Raw genomic sequence first — 22269 nt, 5'->3', positions numbered from 1 at the left:
AACAACACACTCAAACTACCAATGGGTCAAGGAAGAAAACACAGTGAAATTAGGAAACAGAGATGAATGGAAATGAAAATACACATTCCAGAAACTTAGAAGATGCTGCAAAGTCAGTGCTCAGAGGGAAACGTGTAGCTGTAAATGCCTACATTAAAAAAGAAGAAAGATCTCAAATCAGTACCCTAACTTTAAACCATAAGGACATAAAATAAGAAGAGCAAACTAAACCCAAAGTTAACAATGGTTATTCCGAACCATGAGATTGTGTGGTATTTTCTTTTTCTTTACATCAATATTTATTAAATTTTCCACAATGGATGTGTAGTATTTATGTAGAAAATTTTTTAACTATGTGAAAAGGAAAAAATAACCCTGTTGTTACTTATGTTATTTTATCATTTAGGTATTTTGTGGTCCAATTTCATAACAATTTAGCCACACACAAAAAACTGAAAGAGTAGAATGTTCATATTTTGTATTTATATAAGACAGATTTTTTTCTTATAATATTTGTTGGAGTTTTTTGTTAATGAAAGTAAAACACTTTCTTTTTTAAGGCTTTTTTCCCCAGCTTTATTGAGATATAATTGACGTATAACATTATGTAAGTTTAAGGTGTACAATGTGATGATTTGATGCACATATATATTGCAAAATGATTATCACAATTAGGTTACTTAACACGTTCATCATCTCACATAATTACAAATTGTGTGTGTGTGTATGTGTTTGTGTGGTGAGAACATTTAAGATCTACCCTCTTAGCAACTTTCCAGTGTGTAAGACAGAATTATTAACTATAGTCTCCATGCTGTATATTAGATTTCAATAACTTATTCATCCTATAACTGGAAGTTGGTACCCTTCGACCAATGTCTCCCCATTTCACCCACCCGTCACCCCAAATAACAATTCTTCTACTCTCTATGTCTATGAGTTCAATTTTTTAGCACATGTAAGTGAGATCATACAGTATTTGTCTTTCTCTTTCTGGTTTATTTCACTTAGCATAATGCTGTCATGGTCCATCTATATTGTCACAAGTGGCGGGATTTCCTTATTTTTTTCTATCCATTCATCTGTCAGTGGACACTTAGGTTGTTTCCATGTCTTGGCTGTTGTGAATAATGCCTCAGTGAACATGGAAATGCAGATATCTCTTCAAGATAGTGACTTCATTTCCTTCAGGTACATACGCAGATGTGGGATTGCTAGATCATATGGTAGTTCTATTTTTAATTTTTTGAGGAAACTCCATACTGTTTTCCATAGTAGCTGCACTAATTTACATTTCCACCAAGAGTGTACTAGGAATACCTTTTCTTCACATCCTCACCAACACTTGTTATTTTTTGTCTTTTTGATAATAGCCATTCTGACAGGTACGAGGTGATATCTCATTGTGGTTTTGACTTGCATTTCCCTAATGATTAGTTATGTTAAGCATCTTTTCATGTATCTGTTGGCCATCTGTATGTCTTCTTTGAAAAATGTCTATTCAGGTCCTTTGCCCAATTTTTAATCAGATTATTTGGTTTTGTTACTATTGAGTTGTATGAGTTCTTTATATATTGTGAATATTAACCCCTTATCTGATATATGGTTTGCAAATATTTTCTCCCATTCTGTAGGCTGCCTCTTTATTTTATTGATTGTTTCTTTTGCTATGCAGATGTTTTTTAGTTTGATGTAGTCCCACTTGTTTATTTTGCTTTTGTTGCTTGTGCTTTTGGTGTAATATCCAAAAAGTCATTGCTAAGATCATTGTTGAGGAACTTTTCCCTATGTTTTATTTTAGGAGTTTTACAGTTTCAGGTCTTATGTTTAAGTCTTTAATCTATGTTGAGTTAATTTTTGTGAGAGTAAAACTGTTTCGATGTAAAAATATTGGAAAATACAAAGAAAACCATAAAAATTATTTGATATCTCACAACCCAGAAATATCCACTATAAATATTTTTTCTTCCAGTTTTATGTAGATATAATTGCCATACAACACTGTATAAGTTTAAGGTGTGCAGCATAATGGTTTGACTTACATGCATCATGAAATGATGACCACAATAAGTTTAATGACAGCCATCATCTCACATAGATACAAAATTAAAGAAATAGAAAAAAGTTTTTCCTTGTGATAAGAACTCTTAGGATTTACTCTCCCAACAACTTTCCTTTATAACATGCAGAAGTGTTCGTTATATTCACCATGTTGTACATCACATCCCTAGTGCTTATTTATCTTGTAACTGGAAGTTTGTACCTTTTGACCACCTTCATACAATTCCCCCTCCACCTCCCATCCCCAGCCTCTGGTAGCCACAAATCTGATCTCTTTTTCTATGAGTGTGTTTAGTTTTGAAGTATAATTGATCTACAACACTGTGTTAGTTCCCGTTATGCAACAGAGTGATTTGATATTTTTATACATTTCAAACTGATTACCATGATAAGTCTACTTATGATGTGTCACGATACAAAGATATCACATAATTATTGGCTACTCCCCACACTGTACATTTCATACTCATGACTCATTTATTTTGCAACTGGAAATTTGTACCTCTTAATCTCCCTCACCTATTTCTCCCACCACCACCTGCCCAGCAACTACCTATTTGTTCTCTGTATCTATAATTCTGTTTCTGTTTTCTTAAGTTTGTTCATTTGTTTTGTTTTTTAGATTTCACATATAAGTGAAATCATACAGTATTTATCTTTCTTTGTCTGACTTATTTCATTTAGCGTAATACCCTCTAGGTCCATCCATGAGGTCACAAATGGCAAGATTTCATTCTTTTTATGGCTGAGTAATATTCCAGTGTGTGTGATCTTCTTTATCTATTCATGGGTGAGCACATAGGTTGCTCACATATCTTAGCTGTTGTAAATAATGCTACAGTGAACATAGGGGTGCATGTATCTTTTCTAATTAATGTTTTGTTTCCTTTGGATAAGTACCCAGCAGTGGAATTGCTGGATCATATGGTAGTTCTATTTTTAGCTTTTTGAGGACCCTCCATACCGTTTTCCATAGTGGCTGATCAATTTACCTTCCCACCAACAGCGCCTAAGGGCTCTCAACATCTTCACCAACAGTTGTTATTTGTCATCTTTCTGATAACAGCCATTTCTGTTGGCACCTCTATATCATCACTGGAAAAATGTCTATTCAGATCCTCCACTACTAATATTTTCACATACTTCCTACCATCTTTATTTCTGTGCTTTGTGTATTTATATAAAAATGGTAGCATAGTGGTGTACAATTTTATGTATATGTCCTCTATTTGTCACATATTATAATATGAATAGTTTCCCATATCACTGTATATTGTACAAAGAAACCATTTAAAATTACAATACAACATTGAAATTATATGGGTATGCCATAATCTATTTAAGATTCTATCATTTGGACATTTACATTATTTCTCCTTTTTCTAACGAGTATTTTTATGAACATGATTTTAGATAAATATGGTGTCCAGGCTTATGATTATTTCTTTAGGATAGATTCCAACAAGAAGTACTAAGGGTTTAAAATGCAGATAACTGCACAGAATGATTATGCCACTCTAGACTTCCACAAGAGTCTGTATTCTTCTAGCCTTTAGCCAGAATTATTCGTTTTAAATTATGCTACTTGGATAAGTAAAAGATGTTATCTGGTTGTTTTATTTTGTGTTTCTTAAGTACTGGTGAAGTTCAACCATTATTCATGTTTATTGGCCATTTGTAGTTCCTTTGAGAATTGAGCTTTGTAATATTTGCTCGTTTACATTAGTATTTATTATTTTTCCAAATGATTTATATGAACTCTACACATTAAAGATATCAATCTCTTTTTTTAACCTTATTTCATTCTAAGAAAAACTTTTGTTTCACATTTGACTATCTCGGTGGTATCTTAAAATTGGTCTCAAATTGAGACCACTACCAATTAAATTTTCTGTTTAAGGTCTTTTTGCCTAAGATGGACCATAACATAGTATTTATTCAGCCTGCAATCCTGTGTGAATACCAGCTTGGTTCAAATTTTGAAGGAAGATTTTCTGCCTCTCTTTACCCTTTGCCGTGGTTGAAAATCATGAGTTTCCTTGTGGCCCCTGGTAGGTTTATGGAGGATGTAACCCTTGGGATCCCAGGTTTAGTGAGACTCCTGCATGAGATTCCCCATGTTGGGAGTTCTTGCTTTCTTAGTGGTGTATAAATTAATGGTGCATCAGTGGCATCCTCAACTCCATGAAATATGGTGTGAGTTGTGAACCTTTCCAGTTTGTATAGTTTATCATGTTTTTAATGTAACAAGTCTTTTACTTCTCAAGTAGTCAAATCTATTTTTTTCCCATTTTGATTTCTTAGTCTACTTTTTATAGCATCTTTATTCAGGTATAATTCACATACCAGGAAATTCACCCTTCTAAAATGTGCAATTTGGTGATTCTTAATATATTCACAAAGTTTTGCAAACATTACCACTATCTAATTTTAGAACATATTTATTACCCTGAAAAGAAACCCCATATCCATTAGCAGTTACTCTTCATTCCTTCCTCTTCCCAGCCCCTGGCAACTACTCATTTATTTTCCATCTCTATGGACTTGTCTATTCTGAATATGTCATGTAAATGGAATTATACAGTATGTGGCCTTCTGTGTTTGGCTTTTTTCGCCTAACATGATGTTTTCAAGGTTTAGCCATCTTGTAGTACTTTATTCTTTTTATTGCTGAATAATATTCCATTGTATGGATTTAACACATTTTGTTTATCCTCTCACTAGTTGATGGATATTTGGGTTGTTTACATTTCTGGCTATTATGAATAATGCTGCTATGGAAATTCATGCACAAGGTTTCTGTGGACATATGTTTTCATTTCTCTTGGGTACATACCCAGGTGTGGAAACACTAGGTCAGATGGTAACTCTGTTTAACATTTTGAGGAACTACCAGACTCTTTTCCAAAGCAGCTACCCAATTTTGCAATCCCACCAGCAATGTAAGAGGGATCCAATTTCTCCACATCCTCACCAACGTATGTTACTGTGTGTCTTTTTCATTTTAGACATCTAGTGAGTATAAAGTAGTATCTCAATGTGGTTTTGATTTGTGTTTTTCTAATGACTAATGATGTTGAACATCTTTTTATGTGCTTATTGACCATTTATATCTTCCTTGGAGAACTGTCTATTCAAATACTTTGCCCATTTTTAATTAGGTTGTCTTTTTATTGTTGAGTTGTAAGAGTTCTTTATATAGTCTCAACACATGTTTCTGTTATCAGGTGTATGATTTACAAATATTGATTTAATTTATAGTATATGGTGTGAGGTAGGGTCCAAATTCATTCTTTTGCATGTGGATATCCAGTTGTCCCAGCACCATTTCTTGAATGGTCTCTTCTTTCCCCCATTGAATTATCTTCGTTCCTTGTTGAAAATCAGTTGTCCACAAATATTAGGACTAATTTCTGGATTCCCCCAGGTTGGTCAAGAACCTGCCTCACATCCTGAGCCCATGCCTCCCTGAAGGTCACCACAATTTACTCAGTTACCCAAACCAGACATGCAGGCATCAAGCTTTGTCAAAGCTTAACCACCCACATGCAGTCACTCACCAATACCTAGTCTCACCTGGAAATATCAAGAGTTCGTCCCCTTCTTTCACAGTGCCTCTCCTAATTCAGCCATTGTGATTTTTATGGTTTTGGTTTGGGCTTTTTTTTTTTTTTTACATAAGGTTGTGGCCCTCATGTTCCTGTCTTACCTCCAGTCATATCCCCTTCCAATCCAACCTCCCCAAACCCCAGACAGAGGCATCAGTTTAAATCTCCTCTTGCTAATTTCCTATTTAAAACCCTTCCATGCTTAAAAAAACCTTTTTTCTTAATAAAAACTTCAGTGTACTTCCTAGTACGCAAAATCCTAACTTCACTTCTGAGTCCTTGTGTGATGTGGTCTCTCTTTCCCTCGCCGTGACTTCTTTCACACCCATTCCATGCTCTACCCTACCCTCAAGCCTCCAGCAGCTCTGAGCGCCCTGCAGTTACCCCTAACATTCCAGGCTGCCTCCACATCCTTACATGTTCTTGTCCCTTTGCCTGTAACGATCTCCATCCTTCCCCTGGTCTTCCTTCACATCTCAGCTCAGATGATGCTTCCTTCATAGCAGTTACCATACTCTGCCATAGTAAGCTGTTGTTCTATCTCCCCCAGTTGACTTTGAGTTCCTGAAAAGTAGGGGCTGTGTTTGGTTCTAATATATATTCCCAGAAGCTAGCACATTTCCTGGCACATTGTAGGCCCTCGATCATTATTTGATGAATAATTGAATGAATGAATGGACTTTTCATCTACTACCAGCTTTCCAAAGGGTAGCCACTTAATTAGTAAAGTTGACACTTTAAAATACAACTTCCAGATCCTTTATCAACTGTGATTAAGTTAAAGCCCTTAATTCCTACAGTCATACTTTCCTTTTTTTTTTTTTTTTTTTTTTCTGATTGTGAAAGTAATACATGTTTATTGTAGAAAGTTCAGGGGAAAAAATACAGATTGAATTACAATAATGAAAATGCATTACCCAGAGAAAGTCACAATTTAAACTTGGGAATATAAATTTCCAAATGTTTCACTAAGCACATACACACACATTCACACACCCCTTCTGTTGTGATTTTATTTTAAAAAATAGTTTATTACTCATGTTAGCTAAGTTTTACTGCAGCAATAAATTAACTCGATTCTCAGGGGCTTAATGAAACAAAGATCATTCCTTGTTCAGACTTTCCCAGCACAGGTTGGCAAGGGGCTCTGTTCTACTCAGCCATTCAGCGACAGGCATACTTTCTTTGTAGGTGAAAACTTCCCCTCCCCACTCCTACCCCAAAGAAAACAGTACTTGGTCTATTTTTTTAAATCAATTTTTTAGCCTTCTTAAATCTGTTATCCCACCCCAGAATTGAGTCATGCTGTCAATGTAATAATGTTTACAAAATCCTATAATTCTTTTTGCAAATATTAGTCACCGTAATGTTGGAACCTCACTGAAATTCTCTACCCAGATAATGTGTCTAGAGTACTAAAACTTAGTTTCCTGAAAGGAATAGTACTGATACATCAATTAGTTAAAAATCAACTGTCCTAAAATTTCAGAACAATAGTTAATTCATTCAACCAACATTTGAGCACCTATTATGTACCTAACAGTATGCTAAGCATTAATAATATAGAAAGCTTTTTTTAAAAAAAAATTAAATTCCCTTGGTAATTTCATGGTCCATTTTGGGTCAGGGATTGGAACATGTAAAAGATTTATAATGTAATAAAGCAACTGTTAATAGAGTTTTTGCATAGGCTACTGTAGGTACACAAAGAGAAATAAAACCAATCTTCCCAAAGAGAGCTTCACAGAGAAAAGAATATCTAAATTAAGTCCTGAAACTATAAGCCAGCATTTATTAGGAAGAGAGGCAAGAAGGGCATCTCAAGTAGAAGGAGCAGCATGTACAAAGGCCCAGGGGTCGGAATGAACATGGAGGTTCAGGGGATGGCAAATAGGTGAGCTGAAAAGCAGTCAAGGGTAGGAGTAGTTGAGTAGCAGGACATAGAGCTGGAAATGGACACACGATACCTGTCACCATTATTTAGCCAAAGACAAATCCAAGAGTTTCTGTGGACAAAAGAAAGTAACCAGCAACCCAAACCATCCTTTGAGATTTTCCAGTCAAAACAATTCCCTGATTAGGTGCTCACCTCCTGGTGGCAGTAACTTTCCAAAGTCTCCACAGCCCAGCCAAGTCCAAACACAACAGCTCTGGGCTCTGGAGAATAATGAGCTTGGCTCTTTGCTTGATGTTTTATATATTCTCCGAAGACCACGCCCATTTCCTCCAAGTGATAGAGTTATCAAACCTTAGGAAAGGTATAGGTGCACATGATTAGATTTTTACAGAGTTGAAAACACACCCTGATGCCAATGATTGACATCAAACCTTTTGAAACCTGTTTAATCCAATTGCCACAACCCAATCTCTGGTATAAAAAAAAAAGTCACAACTTGAGTTCACATTTGTAATCCATGAAATTGTTGTTTGGAAAATAAATGATCTCCCCAAATATGAAAACAAAACAAAAAAAAAACAAGTCCCTGAGGTATTCAATTTCTGCAAGATTCAAGTCCTTATCCACTGAATGAGGCTCAGATAATTCCTTTAAGGAAGATTCACCATTTAAGACAAAAGTAAAGGCTTTCTTTAGGTGCCATCTGGTCCTGGCAGGGGTTTGTTTTGGGGTCTTCTCTGCTCCTCATTGTATGTGATGCTGATAATGAGCAAAGAGCTATTTCTTTGGGAGGCTCTTGGCCTTTGGTCCATGATAAGCCACAACAAGTATAGACAGTTCTCTGAGCATCTTCCCCTCATTCACTCTTTCATGATGCTGCCAACGTTCTTCTGATCCTAGTTGTTTCTCAGTTTAGAGAATTAGCACTGACCTAAGAACTAGGAAATTCTCAAACCTTTTGGTCTCAGCGCCACTTTACACTCTTAAAAATGACTGAGGGGCTTCCCTGGTGGCGCAGTGTTTGAGAATCTGCCTGCTAATGCAGGGGACACGGGTTTGAGCCCTGGTCTGGGAAGATCCCACATGCCGCGGAGTAACTGGGCCCGTGAGCCACAATTACTGAGCCTGCGCGTCTGGAGGGGCCGCGATAGTGAAAGGCCCACGCACCGCGATGGAGAGTGGCCCCCGCTTGCCGCAACTAGAGAAAGCCCTCGCACGAAACGAAGACCCAACACAGCCAAAAATAAATAAAATAAATAAATAAATAAAGTAGCTATTAAGTTAAAAAAAAAAAAAAATGACTGAGGACCCCAAAGAGCTTTTATTTATGTGGATTATAGCTGTCTATATTTAACCTATTAGAATTTTAAATTGAGGAAAATTTTAAACATTCATTCATTCTTACAAGGTAACAATAAAAAAATTGCATGTTAACATACATCAGTATTAACAAAAAAGTAAAAAATTTCTAACAAAGTAATTATGAAAAATAATTATGTTTTCCAAAACAAATAATTGCGTGGGAAAAGTGGCATTATTTTATATTTTTTCAAATCCCTAATTCTGGCTTAATAGAAGACATCCAGACTCTCATGTCTGCTTCTGAATTCAGTCTGTGGTGGTACCACAGGTCATGTAGCATCTAGAAAACTCAAGAAAGAATGGGAGTGAGGAAGGTAAATAACTTCTTAATATTGTTAAGAAAATAGTTTTAACATCACAGACCTTCGAGGAGAGTTTCAGGGATTCCTAGCAGTCCCTGAACCACATTTGAGATCCTCTGACTTAGAAATTTTAGAACACAGTTGACCCTTGAACATCACAGGGACATTAGGAGTGCCAAAGCCCGACACAGTGGAAAATTCACATGTAACTTAGAGTCGGCCCTCCACATGTGTGCTTCCTCAGCATCCGAGGATTGAACCAACCCCAGATCATGTGGGACTATAGCATTTGGTATTGAAAAAAATCCATACATGAGTGGACCCACACAGTTCAAACCTGTGTTGTTCGAGTCAACTGTACTAGATTGAAAGGTGAGAGCTGAGAGTTTATGAAAGCTAGCAGATAGAATATTAAAGCCAAAGCCAGCGTATGGATAATTACTTCACACCTGTAAAGCAAGTGTGACCACTGTTTTGATGAGATGAGGAGTTTAAAAAGTGACACATTTGGTCCACTTATTTGCCACTAAAATCCGTTTGATCAGTTTTTAAGCATTCGAAGTCTCCTCCCCTCAAAGAAAAACAAACTCTAGTTTTATCTTATTCCCCCCTCACTTTAACCAGAAAATAGAATGCCGAAGAGCTAGGAAATGAACCACCAGTTAGACAACTTCAAACAAAGACACCTGGGATTTCATGGTTTCTAGCTCTGTGACCTTGATCAGGTCACAATTTTTCTGCTCTCAGTTTCTGGACCTATAAAAGGGCCTACCTCCCTCAGATGACCGTCTGGATAGTTTGAGATAAGGAATGTGAATGCTGGCTTCCAAATTCTCAAGCCTTCTAAAATGTTACTGATTACGATTATGTTATTATGGTTATAAGACTGCTCACGGGACATATAAACCTTCCCTTCTCTTTAAGTGGAGAGATTGCCCTCTATTCTTTCCTCATTTGTGTGTCCCAAAGTCCTTCTCCAATTAAGTTCTTACAAGCTGCTGATGGGATGCCCTGATGAGCAGTGTAATCTAAGCTCTGAGATTCCCCAGGCTGAACACAGTCACTGTAATGCGTCTCCTGTCAGGTTATCCCTATATGCAAACCTCCAAAGGAAGAGAGACACTGCTAACGCCGAGTTCAGGGGAAAGCATAAAGAGGTCTCAACCTCCCTCTCCCTCTGCCCTCCAAGAAAATTCTCTAACAGTGTTAAGCAAGAATAATGATTGCAGCATGGAGAAAATATACATGGGGATGGTCTGGCTGCAGCTGAAGCAGCTCCCACTGACATATCAGAAGTAAAGTCCCAGCCTTCAGTGAGCGTGATTGATGGTGAAGTACACTTGCCTTGGTTCAGGTTCCCAACACACTTCAGAAGTTATAGAATGCTGTCTGGACAAAAATCAGGAGTGAATTATACATCTGAAGTAACCATGACCTAGAAAAGACCCAAAGGCAGGAAATTTCAGTGGAAAGTCACTGAAAGAAAAAAGCAACCAGAAGTAACTTGGCTAAGTTGGGTAACATGAGTATAAGATTAAACATTGGCATGTTTAGAAATTCCCAGTCCCAAGTTAATAAAACTGGGGTCATGAGAATTCTCCTTACTTTACCATCTGCGCTTATCAACCCACTCAACCTCTTCCCAGCCCTAGAAAAACATTGCTTGGAGGAGGAAATATAATTCTGCAGCAGCGTTTGAATTTCACCTCAAATAAGACTATATTTCAACATCTGGAGAGATATCGCAATCCAAATTTATTCTAAGCTATTCTGATTTAAGTCAAATCAGTTTGGACAAGTAAAATTGCCAGAACATAATATCATCTCCCTTTCCTCATGTATATAAAACAAAACATCTTGCATCCTACTGAAATAATGACTAAAATCTTAATAAATCGTGAGTAAAATTTTAATTTAATAAATAATATATTCATGTGGTTTTACAATAACTATAATTGTCTCTCCTTTTCCTTTTTCTAGCTTTGAAGGCTTCACCTTCTAAAAAACGGTGCAACTCCATTGCCGCCCTGAAGGCAACCTCACAGGAGATTGTGTCCTCAATTAGCCAGGAATGGAAGGATGAGAAGCGTGATTTGCTGACCGAAGGGCAAAGTTTTAGCAGCCTTGATGAAGAAGGTAAAGACATGGAACTTAAAAAAAGAAGAAAAGAAAAAAGTTCATGTGATTTTACTTGTATAAATAATGTAAACTCACAGTAGAAAAATGAGAAAGTACTTTCTCTAGGAAACAAAGTCTCTTAACTAATTTTTAAAATGATGTTTACAGTATGACACAGTTAATGTAAAATTTTTATAACACGTAAACAATACCGTATATGGTTTATGGTAAAAAAAAATTAAAACAGACTGAAATATTCAGAAACAAAGATCTATAATCCCACTACCTGAAGGTAACACATCTGAAGGTTTTGGTGTTTTTACTAGTAGACCTTGGTCTGGCCTTGTATGTATATTTTTTTCAAACATACACACACATTATATACATATACATACATACATACACAATGTAACAGTGAATTACCAATTTATTTAGATCCTCTTTAATGAGTTTAATAAAAGTTTTATCATTTTCTCCTGACATGTCATATATTCCTACCTTTTGTTAGATTTATTTCTCAAATGGTTATAGAGATAAAGACATAGATATGTATTTTCTGTCTTTTCAGGTAATGTGTATATATATATATATTTTTTTTTTTTTTTTTTTTTTCTAAATGACAAAAATGATTTAATGGAGTGGCTGGGGTTTCTGACAAATACCAACCTAAAAGGCCAAACAAAGAGTCATTCCCAAGAGCATCAACTTTGCAGGCTACCCTCTATTAATTTCATCAACCACCCAGCAGAAATCTGTTGCAAAGGCTCTGATGGCAGATCACCATTTGGGCAGACCTTTGGAAAGAAAGCCTCCCGTTTCCTCTGGCTCAATTTCTGCCTGCATCAGGGAACTACAGAAGTTAAATCTGCACTCAGAAAGGGCGTGTCTGAATCTCAGTGATACTTGAGTGTCTGAGAGAAACTCTGTTCTCTATTTCTATTTCACAAAGGACCCATAATGCATGAAGCTGACAAAGCAATGATTAAGGCTGAGCTTCCTACAGCCTCAAACAGTGTTGCTTAAATTGGGGATTTGGGGAGCACACCAAAATCCCGCCCAAGTGTTGACTGTTGGCAGAGTTTCTCTTCAGCACCACCCTCTTCTCTTTTTCTCTGGTGCTGGGGAAGGAGTCTTGGGCTTAGAATGATCTGACATACGTTTATTGAGTGCCTACTGTGTGCCAGGCACTGTTTTAGGATCTTGAAATTTGGCTTCAAATCCAAGATCCCCCAGTCTTAGCTATGGACCTAGCTGTGGACCCTTAATATCTGAGCCTCACTTTCCGCATCAGTAACTGGGGCTAATTGTGCTACCTTCTTCACGGGGATATTTTGATAATTCACGTGGATAATATATGGCATAGAACCTGGCACAAAGTAGGTTCTCAATAAGCGTTGCATTTAATAGGATCTATTTCCAATACCCATGGAAAACTCTTCCCACGTTGGCACCTTTCGAGACTATTCAAAGCTGCCCCATCCAGGTGCTGCATATTCTGAGACAATCAACCACTATCACACTTTTGCATTAAAGAACATTCTGGAAAACGAATACAATACAGCGTTAGTATTATTTAAAGAATGGCTTAAAAAGGTACCTTCCCAGAAATGTTTAGGTTTAAACTTCCACTCATCCTTTTTTTTTTTAACATCTTTATTGGAGTATAATTGCTTTACAATGCTGTGTTAGTTTCTGCTTTTTAACACACTGAATCAGCTATACATGTACATATATCTGCATATCTCCTCCCTCGTGGGTCTCCCTCCCACCCTCTCTATCCCACCCTTCTAGGTGGTCACAAAGCACTGAGCTGATCTCCCTGTGCTATGCGGCTGCTTCCCACTAGCTATCTATTTTACATTTGGTAGTATATCTAAGACCATGTTACTCTCTCACTTTGTCCCAGCTTACCCTTCCCCCTCCCCATGTCCTCAAGTCCATTCTCTATGTCTGCATCTTTATTCCTGTCCTGCCCCTAGGTTCTTCAGAACCTCTTTTTTTTTTTTTTTTTTAGATTCCATATATATGTGCTAGCATACGGTATTTGTTTTTCTCTTTCTGACTTACTTCACTCTGTAGGACAGACTCTAGGTCCATCCACTTCACTACAAATAACTCAATTTCATTTCTTTTTATGGCTGAGTAATATTCCATTGTATATATGTGCTGCATCTTCTTTATCCATTCATCTGTCGATGGACACTTAGGTTGCTTCCATGTCCTGGCTATTGTAAATAGTGCTGCAGTAAACATTGTGGTACATGACTCTTTTTGAATTATGGTTTTCTCAGGGTATATGCCCAGTAGTGGGATTGCTGGGTTGTATGGTAGTTGTATTTCTAGTTTTTTACAGAACCTCCATACTGTTCTCCATAGTGGCTGTATCAATTTACATTCCCACCAACAGTGAAAGAGGGTTCCCTTTTCTCCACATCCTCTCCAGCATTTAATGTTTGCAGACTTTTTGATGATGGCCATTCTGACTGGTGTGAGGTGATACCTCATTGTAGTTTTGATTTGCATTTCTCTAATGATTAGTGATGTTGGGCATTATTTCATGTGTTTGTTGGCAATCTGTATATCTTCTTTGGAGAAATGTCTATTTCGGTCTTCTGCCCATCTTTGGATTGGGTTGTTTGTTTTTTTGATATGGAGCTGCATGAGCTGCTTGTAAATTTTGGAGATTAATCCTTTGTCAGTTGCTTCATTGGCAAATATTTTCTCCCATTCTGAGGGTTGTCTTTTCGTCTTGTTTATGGTTTCCTTTGCTGTGCAAAAGCTTTTAAGTTTCAGTAGGTCCCATTTGTTTATTTTTGTTTTTATTTCCATCTCTCTAGGAGGTGGGTCACAAAGGATCTTGCTGTGATTTATGTCATAGAGTGTTCTGCCTATGTTTTCCTCTAAGAGTTCTATAGTGTCTGGCTTTACACTTAGCTCTTTAATCCATTTTGAGTTTATTTTCGTGTATGGTGTTAGGGAATGTTCTAATTTCATTCTTTTACATGTAGGTGTCCAGTTTTCCCAGCATCACTTATTGAAGAAGCTGTCTTTTCTCCATTGTATATTCTTGCCTCCTTTATCAAAAATAAGGTGACCATATGTGCGTGGGTTTATCTCTGGGCTTTCTATCCTGTTCCATTGATCTATATTTCTGTTTTTGTGCCAGTACCATACTCTCTTGATTACTGTAGCTTTGTAGTATAGTTGGAAGTCAGGGAGCCTGATTCCTCCAGCTCCATTTTTCTTTCTCAGGATTGCTTTGGCTGTTCGGGGTCTTTTGTGTTTCCATACAAATTGTGAAATCTTTCGTTCTAGTTCTATGAAAAATGCCATTGATAGTTTGGTAGGGATCACAATGAATCTGTAGATTGCTTTGGGTAGTATAGTCATTTTCACAATGTTGATTCTTGCAATCCAAGAACATGGTATAGCTCTCCATCTGTTTGTATCATCTTTAATTTCTTTCATCAGTGTCCTATAGTTTTCTGCATACAGGTCTTTTGTCTCCTTAGGTAGGTTTATTCCTAGGTATTTTATTCTTTTTGTTGCAGTGGTAAATGGGAGTGTTTCCTTAATTTCTCCTTCAGATTTCTCATCATTAGTGTATAGGAATGCAAGAGATTTCTGTGCATTAATTTTGTATCCTGCTACTTTACCAAATCCATTGATTAACTCTAGTAGTTTTCCAGTGGCATCTTTAGGATTCTCTATGTATAGTATCATGTCGTCTGCAAACAGTGACAGCTTTACTTCTTCTTTTCTGATTTGGATTCCTTTTATTTCTTTTTCTTCTCTGATTGCTGTGGCTAAAACTTCCAAAACTATGTTGAATAGTAGTGGTGAGAGTGGACAACCTTCTCTTGTTCCTAATCTTAGTGGAAATGCTTTCAGTTTTTCACCATTGAGAACGATGTTAGCTGTGCGTTTCTCATATATGGCCTTTATTATGTTGAGGTAAGTTCCCTCTATGCCTAGTTTCTAGAGGGTTTGTGTCATAAATGGGTGTTAAATTTTGTCTAGAGCTTTCTCTGAATCTATTGAGTTGATCACATGGTTTTTCTCCTTCAATTTGTTAATATGGTTTATCACATTGATTGATTTGCATATATTGGAGAATCCTTGGATTCCTGGGATAAACCCCACTTGATCATGGTGTATGATCCTTTTAATGTGCTGTTGGATTCTGTTTGCTAGTATTTTGTTGAGGATTTTTGCATCTATGTTCATCAGGGATATTGACCTGTAGTTTTCTTTCTTTGTGACATCTTTGCCTGATTTTGGTATCAGGGTGATGGTGACCTCATAGAATGAGTTTGGGAGTGTTCCTGCCGCTGCTATATTTTGGAAGAGTTTGAGAAGGATAGGTGTTAGCTCTTCACTAAATGTTTGATAGAATTCACCTATGAAGCCATCTGGTCGTGGGCTTTTGTTTGTTGGAAGATTTTTAATCACAGTTTCAATTTCAGTACTTGTGCTTGGTCTGTTTATATTTTCTGTTTCTTCCTGGTTCAGTCTCAGAAGGTTGTGCCTTTCTAAGAATTTGTCCATTTCTTCCAGGTTGTCCATTTTATTGGCATATAGTTGCTTGTAGTAATCTCTCATGATCCTTTGTATTTCTGCAGTGTCAGTGGTTACTTCTCCTTTTTCATTTGTAATTCTGTTGATTTGAGTCTTCTCCCTTTTTTTCTTGATGAGTCTGGCTAATGGTTTTTCAATTTTGTTTATCTTCTCAAAGAACCAGCTTTTAGTTTTATTGATCTTAGCTATTGTTTCCTTCATTTCTTTTTCATTTATTTCTGATCTGATCTTTATGATTTCTTTCCTTCTGCTAACTTTGGGGGTTTTTTTGTTCTTCTTTCTCTAATTACTTTAGGTGTAAGGTTAGGTTGTTTATTTGAGATGTTTCTTGTTTCTTGAGGTAGGATTATATTGCTATAAACTTCCCTCTTAGAACTGCTTTTGCTGCATCCCATAGGTTTTGGGTCATCGTGTTTTCATTGTCATTTGTTTCTAGGTATTTTTTGATTTCCTCTTTGATTTCTTCAGTGATCTCTTGGTTATTTAGTAGTATACTGTTTAGCCTCCATGTGTTTGTATTTTTTACAGATTTTTTTCCTGTAATTGCTATCTTGTCTCATAGCATTGTGGTTGGAAAAGATACTTGATATGATTTCAGTTTTCTAAATTTACCAAGGCTTGATTTGTGACCCAAGATATGATCTATCCTGGAGAATGTTCCATGAGCGCTTGAGAAGAAAGTGTATTCTGTGTAGAGAATGGACTTGAGGACACAGGGAGGAGGAAGGGTAAGCTGGGATGAAGTGAGAGAGTAGCAAGGACTTATATATACTAACAAATGTAACATAGATAGCTAGTGGGAAGCAGCTGCATAGCACAGGGAGATCAGCTCAGTGCTTTGTGACCACAGGGGTGGGATAGGGAGGGTGGGAGGGAGACTCAAGGGGGAGGAGATATGAGGATATATGTATATGTATAGCTGATTCACTTTGTTATAAAGCAGAAACTAACACACCATTGTAAAGCAATTATACTCCAATAAAGATGTTTAAAAAAAAAATAAAAGATAGTGCATTCTGTTGTTTTTGGATGGAATGTCCTATTATTATCAATTAAGTCCATCTTGTTTAATGTGTCATTTAAAACTTGTGTTTCTTTATTTATTTTCATTTGGGGTGATCTGTCCATTGGTGAAAGTGGGGTGTTAAAGTCCCCTACTATGATTGTGTTATTGTCGATTTCTGCTTTTATGGCTGTTAGCATTTGCCCTATGTATTGAGGCGCTCCTATGTTGGCTGCATAAATATTTGCAATTGTTCTATCTTCTTCTTGGATTGATCCCTTGATCATTATGTAGTGTCCTTCTTTGTCTCTTGTAATAGTCTTTATTTTAAAGTCTCTTTTGTCTGATATGAGAATTGCTACTCCAGCTTTCTTTTGATTTCCATTTGCATAGAATATCTTTTTCCATCCCCTCACTTTCAGTCTGTATGTGTCCCTAGGTCTGAAGTGGGTCTCTTGCATATATATGGGTCTTGTTTTTGTATCCATTCAGCCAGTCTATGTCTTTTGGTTGGAGCATTTAATCCATTTACATTTAAGGTATTTATTGATATGTTTGTTCCTATTACCATTTTCTTAATTGTTCTGGGTTTGTTATTTTAGGTCTTTTCCTTCTCTTGGTTTCCTACCTAGAGAAGTTCCTTTAGCATTTGTGGTAAAGCTGGTTTGGTGGTGCTGAATTCTCTTAGCTTTTGCTTGTCTGTAAAGGTTTTAATTTCTCCATAGAATCTGAATGAGATCCTTGCTGGGTAGAGTAATCTTGGTTGTTGGTTTTTCCCTTTCATCACTTTAAATATGTCCTGCCACTCCCTTCTGGCTTGCAGAGTTTCTGCTGAAAGATCAGCTGTTAACTTTATGGGGATTCCCTTGTATGTTATTTGTTGTTTTTCCCTTGCTGCTTTTAATATTTTTTCTTTGTATTTAATTTTTAAAAGTTTGACTGACACGTGTCTTGGCATGTTTCTCCTTGGATTTATCCTGTATGGGACTCTCTGTGCTTCCTGGACTTGTTTGAGTATTTCCTTTCCCATATTAGGGAAGTTTTCATCTATAATCTCTTCAAGTATTTTCTCAGTCCCTTTCTTTTTCTCTTCTTCTTCTGGGACCCCTATAATTTGAACGTTGGTGCGTTTAATGTTGTCCCAGAAGTCTCTGAGACTGTCCTCAGTTCTTTTCATTCTTTTTTCTTTATTCTGCTCTGCAGTAGTTATTTCCACTATTTTATCTTCCAGGTCACTTATCCGTTCTTCTGCCTCAGTTTTTCTGCTATTGATCCCTTCTAGAGAATTTTTAATTTCATTTATTGTGTTGTTTATCATTGTTTGTTTGCTCTTTAGTTCTTCTCGGTCCTTGTTAAACGTTTCTTGTATTTTCTCTATTCTATTTCCAAGATATTGCATCATCTTCACTATCATTATTCTGGATTCTTTTTCAGGTAGACTGCCTGTTTCCTCTTCATTTGTTTGGTCTGGTGGGTTTTTACTTTGCTCTTTCATCTGCTGTGTGTTTCTCTGTCTTCTCATTTTGCTTCACTTACTTTGTTTGGGGTCTCCTTTTTGCAGGCTGCAGGTTCGTAGTTCCCATTGTTTTTGGTGTCTGCCCCCAGTGACTAAGGTTGGTTCAGTGGGTTGTGTAGGCTTCCTGGTGGAAGGGACTAGTCCCTGTGTTCTGGTGGATGAGGCTGGATCTTGTCTTTCTGGTGGGCAGGACCACGTCCAGTGGTGTGTTTTGGGGTGTCTGTGACCTTATTATGATTTTAGGCAGCCTCTCTGCTAATGGGTGGGGTTGTGTCCCTGTCTTGCTAGGTTGGCATAGGGTGTCCAGCACTGTAGCTTGTGGGTTGATGAGTGGAGCTGGGTCTTAGCGTTGAGATGGAGATCTCTGGGAGAGATTTCGCTGCTTGATATTATGTAGAGCCGGGAGGTCTCTGATGGACCAGTGTCCTGAACTCGGCTCTCCCACCTCAGAGGCACAGGCCTGATAACCGGCCGGAGCACCAAGACCCTGTTAGCCACACAGCTCAGAAGAAAAGGGAGAAGAAAAGAAAGAAATAAAAAAATTATAAAATGAAATAAAGTTATTAAAATAAAAAATTAAAAATTATTAAAAATTAAAAAATTAAACACTAATTTTAAAAAGAATATAAAGAAAGAAAGGAGCAACCAAAGCGAAAAACAAATCCACCAATGATAACAAGCACTAAAAAGTATACTAAAAAAAAAACAAAGACAGAACCATAGGACAAATGGTAAAAGCAAAGCTATACAGACAGAATCACACAAAGAAGCTTACGCATACACACTCACAAAAAGAGAAAAAGGAAAAATGTATATATATCTATATTAAAAAAAAGAAGAGAGCAACCAAATCAATAAAAAAAATCTACCAATGATAATAAACTCTAAATACTAAACTAAGATAAACATAAAACCAGAAACAAATTAGATGCAGAGAGCAAACCCCAAGTCTACAGTTGCTCCCAAAGTCCACTGCCTTGATTTTGGGATGATTCGTTGTATATTCAGGTATTCCAGTGATGCAGGGTACATCAAGTTGATTTTGGAGATTTAATCCACTGCTCCTGAAGCTGCTGGGGAAATTTCTCCTTCTCTTCCTTCTTCGCACAGCTCCTGGGGTTCAGCTTTGGATTTGGGCCCGCCTCTGTGTGTGGGTCGCCTGAGGGCGTCTGTTCTTCACTCAGACAGGACGGGGTTAAAGGAGCAGCTGATTCGGGGGCTCTGGCTCACTCAGGCCGGGGGGAGGGAGGGGTACGGATGTGGGGCGAGCCTGCGGCGGCAGAGGCCACCATGACATTGCACCAGCCTGAGGTGCACCGTGCGTTCTCCCAGGGAAATTGTCCCTGGATCACGGGACCCTGGCAGTGGCGGGCTGCACAGCCTCCCGGGAGGGGAGGTGTGGATAGTGACCTGTGCTTGCACACAGGCTTCTTGGTGGCTCCAGCAGCAGTCTTAGTGTCTCATGCCCATCTCTGGGGTCCACGCTGATAGCTGCGGCTCATGCCCGTCTCTGGAGCTTGTTTAGGCGGTGCTCTGAATCCCCTCTCCTCGCGCACCCCGAAACAATGGTCTCTTGCCTCTTAGGCAGGTCCAGACTTTTTCCTGGACTCCCTCCCGGGTAGCTGTGGCACACTAGCCCCCTTCAGGCTGTGTTCACGCAGCCAACTCCCGTCCTCTCCCTGGGATCTGACCTCTGAAGCCTGAGCCTCAGATCCCAGCCCCCACCCACCCCAGCGGCTGAGCAGACAAGCCTCTCGGGCTGGTGTGTGCTGGTCGGCACTGATCCTCTGTGCGGGAGTCTCTCCGCTTTGCCCTCTGCACCCCTGTGGCTGCGCTCTCCTCCGTGGCTCCGAAGCTTCCCCCCAACCCACCCCTCGTCTCCACCGGTGAAGGGGCTTCCTAGTGTGTGGAAACCTTTCCTCCTTCACAGCTCCCTCCCACTGGTGCAGGTCCCATCCCTATTCTTTTGCCTCTGTTTTTCCTTTTTCTTTTGCCCTACCCAGGTACGTGGGGAGTTTGTTGCCTTTGGGGAAGTCTGAGGTCTTCTGCCAGCGTTCAGTAGGTGTTGTGTAGGAGTTGTTCCACATGTAGATGTATTTCTGATGTATTTGGGGGGAGGAAGGTGATCGCCACGTCTTACTCCTCTGCCATCTTGAAGGTCTCTCCCCAGGTAGTATATTTTTAAGGTTTGGTTTTTCTGGCTGTTTGTTGCTACTGCATAGACCTCACATCTTTTTTTTCTTTGTTTCTTACTTGCTAACTAGGACTTCTGGTACAATGATGAATAGAAGTAGTGATTGTGGGCAGCCTTGCATCATCCTGATTTTAAAGGGAATGCTTCTAATGTTTCACTGCTGAGAAAGAATTTTGCTGTCTTTGATGCCCATGATCAAGTCAAGGAAGTTTCTTTTTATTCCTAGTTTCTAAAGTTTTTATCAGGAATGAGTGTTGCATTTTATCAAATATTTTTCTCTGTCGAGTTGATCATTTGGATTTTCTCTTCTAATCCTGTAAGAGGAAGTGACATTTTAGATTTTATTATCAGTATATTCTTTTGGGAATGCCAACATTTCCCAAAAATTTCTTTTACTTCCTGTAGAAGATTAGATCTCTTCTGGGATTTTCTTTTCCTCAGTCTTTAGAATAGTGTGTTCATCCTTTTCCCTTCTGCAGCACTTATCCATATCTGCCATGTTGGGTTTCTTTCTCATCTTATAAACCAACTTTTATGCAGATTTAGTGATTTCAGCAAGAGTTACTGAATTGCCCTTGCTCCTCTCTCTGAGTTGATGGCTCCAGTTTCTGACAGGCGTCCACCTCTTTCCCTAAACTTCCCTGCATTGGCATCTCCCTACCACACTGCCTAATTTTCTAGGATAAACTTATTTTTAAACTGTGATAGTTAAACTTTCAAATAGTGTGCTCAATGTGACTTCTATCAGCTATACCTCAATAAAAATGTATATATTGCTTCTAAAGTTTGAGCCATGAGTCCAGTTGTTAATCTTAAGGGATAAGTATAATAAATACACTACACAGCATCTAGAAAGTCTGGAAACATAGGAAGCAGTGCACAAATTATGCTTTTTTCAACTGAACTATTGGACCCATTGCTTAGATCTAAAGGTACTTCACCAGAAAAGGTCTCTTAAGGTTGAAGAAAAACCTATTGAGCATATTCTTTGAAACTGTTAACGTACTATTTTTAAATGAGTTTATCTTGACAATTCTCTGCATCTACAAAGTTTGCTGCAAGGTTCGGCCTTTCTATAATGCTCTATACTTGGGGACTTCCCCTTTCGTAGTACACCAAGTCATTACCAAATTTCCCTCCAGTTTTTAATCATTTGTTTTCTATCATTCTCAGTATGTCTGGGTTGTATTAGTTTTCTTTTGCCATGTGACAAATTACCAGAAAGTTAATTAGCAGCTTATTATAACCTCCATTTATTAGCTCACAGTTGTATAAGTCAGAAGACTAGCAAGGCTTACCTGGGTTCTCCGACACAGCTTTTCGGGGTCTCAAAAACTGGGATCAAGGTGTCAGCTAGGCTGAGTTCTCATCTGGGGTTTCCGGAGAAGAATCCTCCTCCAAGCTCATCCTGTTGTTGGCAGAATTCACTTCCTTGCAGTTGTAGAGCTGAAGTCCCATGTCATTGCTGTCTAACAGCTGTGGGCCAGGCTCAGCCCCTGAAGAGCGTCCTCATTCCTTCCCATGCAGCCCCCCTCCATGTTCAGACGGAGAATTTCTTGCAGGTCGATCCCCCTTACACTTGGAATCTCTGCCATCACCATCTCCGACCTCTAGACACAAATTTAAAGGG

The 22269-nt window shown here is 38.2% G+C and overlaps 1 protein-coding gene across 6 annotated transcripts in view; it reads left to right on the top strand.

Annotated features, from left to right (window-relative positions):
- PIP5K1B (phosphatidylinositol-4-phosphate 5-kinase type 1 beta) overlaps positions 1-22269 on the top strand; it is a 330783-nt gene that overhangs the window by 224623 nt on the left and 83891 nt on the right. For all 6 annotated transcript variants that reach the window (XM_082471008.1, XM_082471013.1, XM_082471012.1 and 3 more), the window contains one exon: positions 11211-11366. In XM_082471008.1, the coding sequence (XP_082327134.1) occupies positions 11211-11366 (156 nt within the window). The remainder of the gene's footprint in view (positions 1-11210; positions 11367-22269) is intronic.

This window comes from Balaenoptera physalus (genome assembly GCF_965194825.1).
Source record: "Balaenoptera physalus genome assembly, chromosome: 7".
NCBI lineage: Eukaryota > Metazoa > Chordata > Mammalia > Artiodactyla > Balaenopteridae > Balaenoptera > Balaenoptera physalus.
Note: the sequence above shows the minus strand (reverse complement) of the source record. Positions and strands in the feature narration are given on the sequence as shown.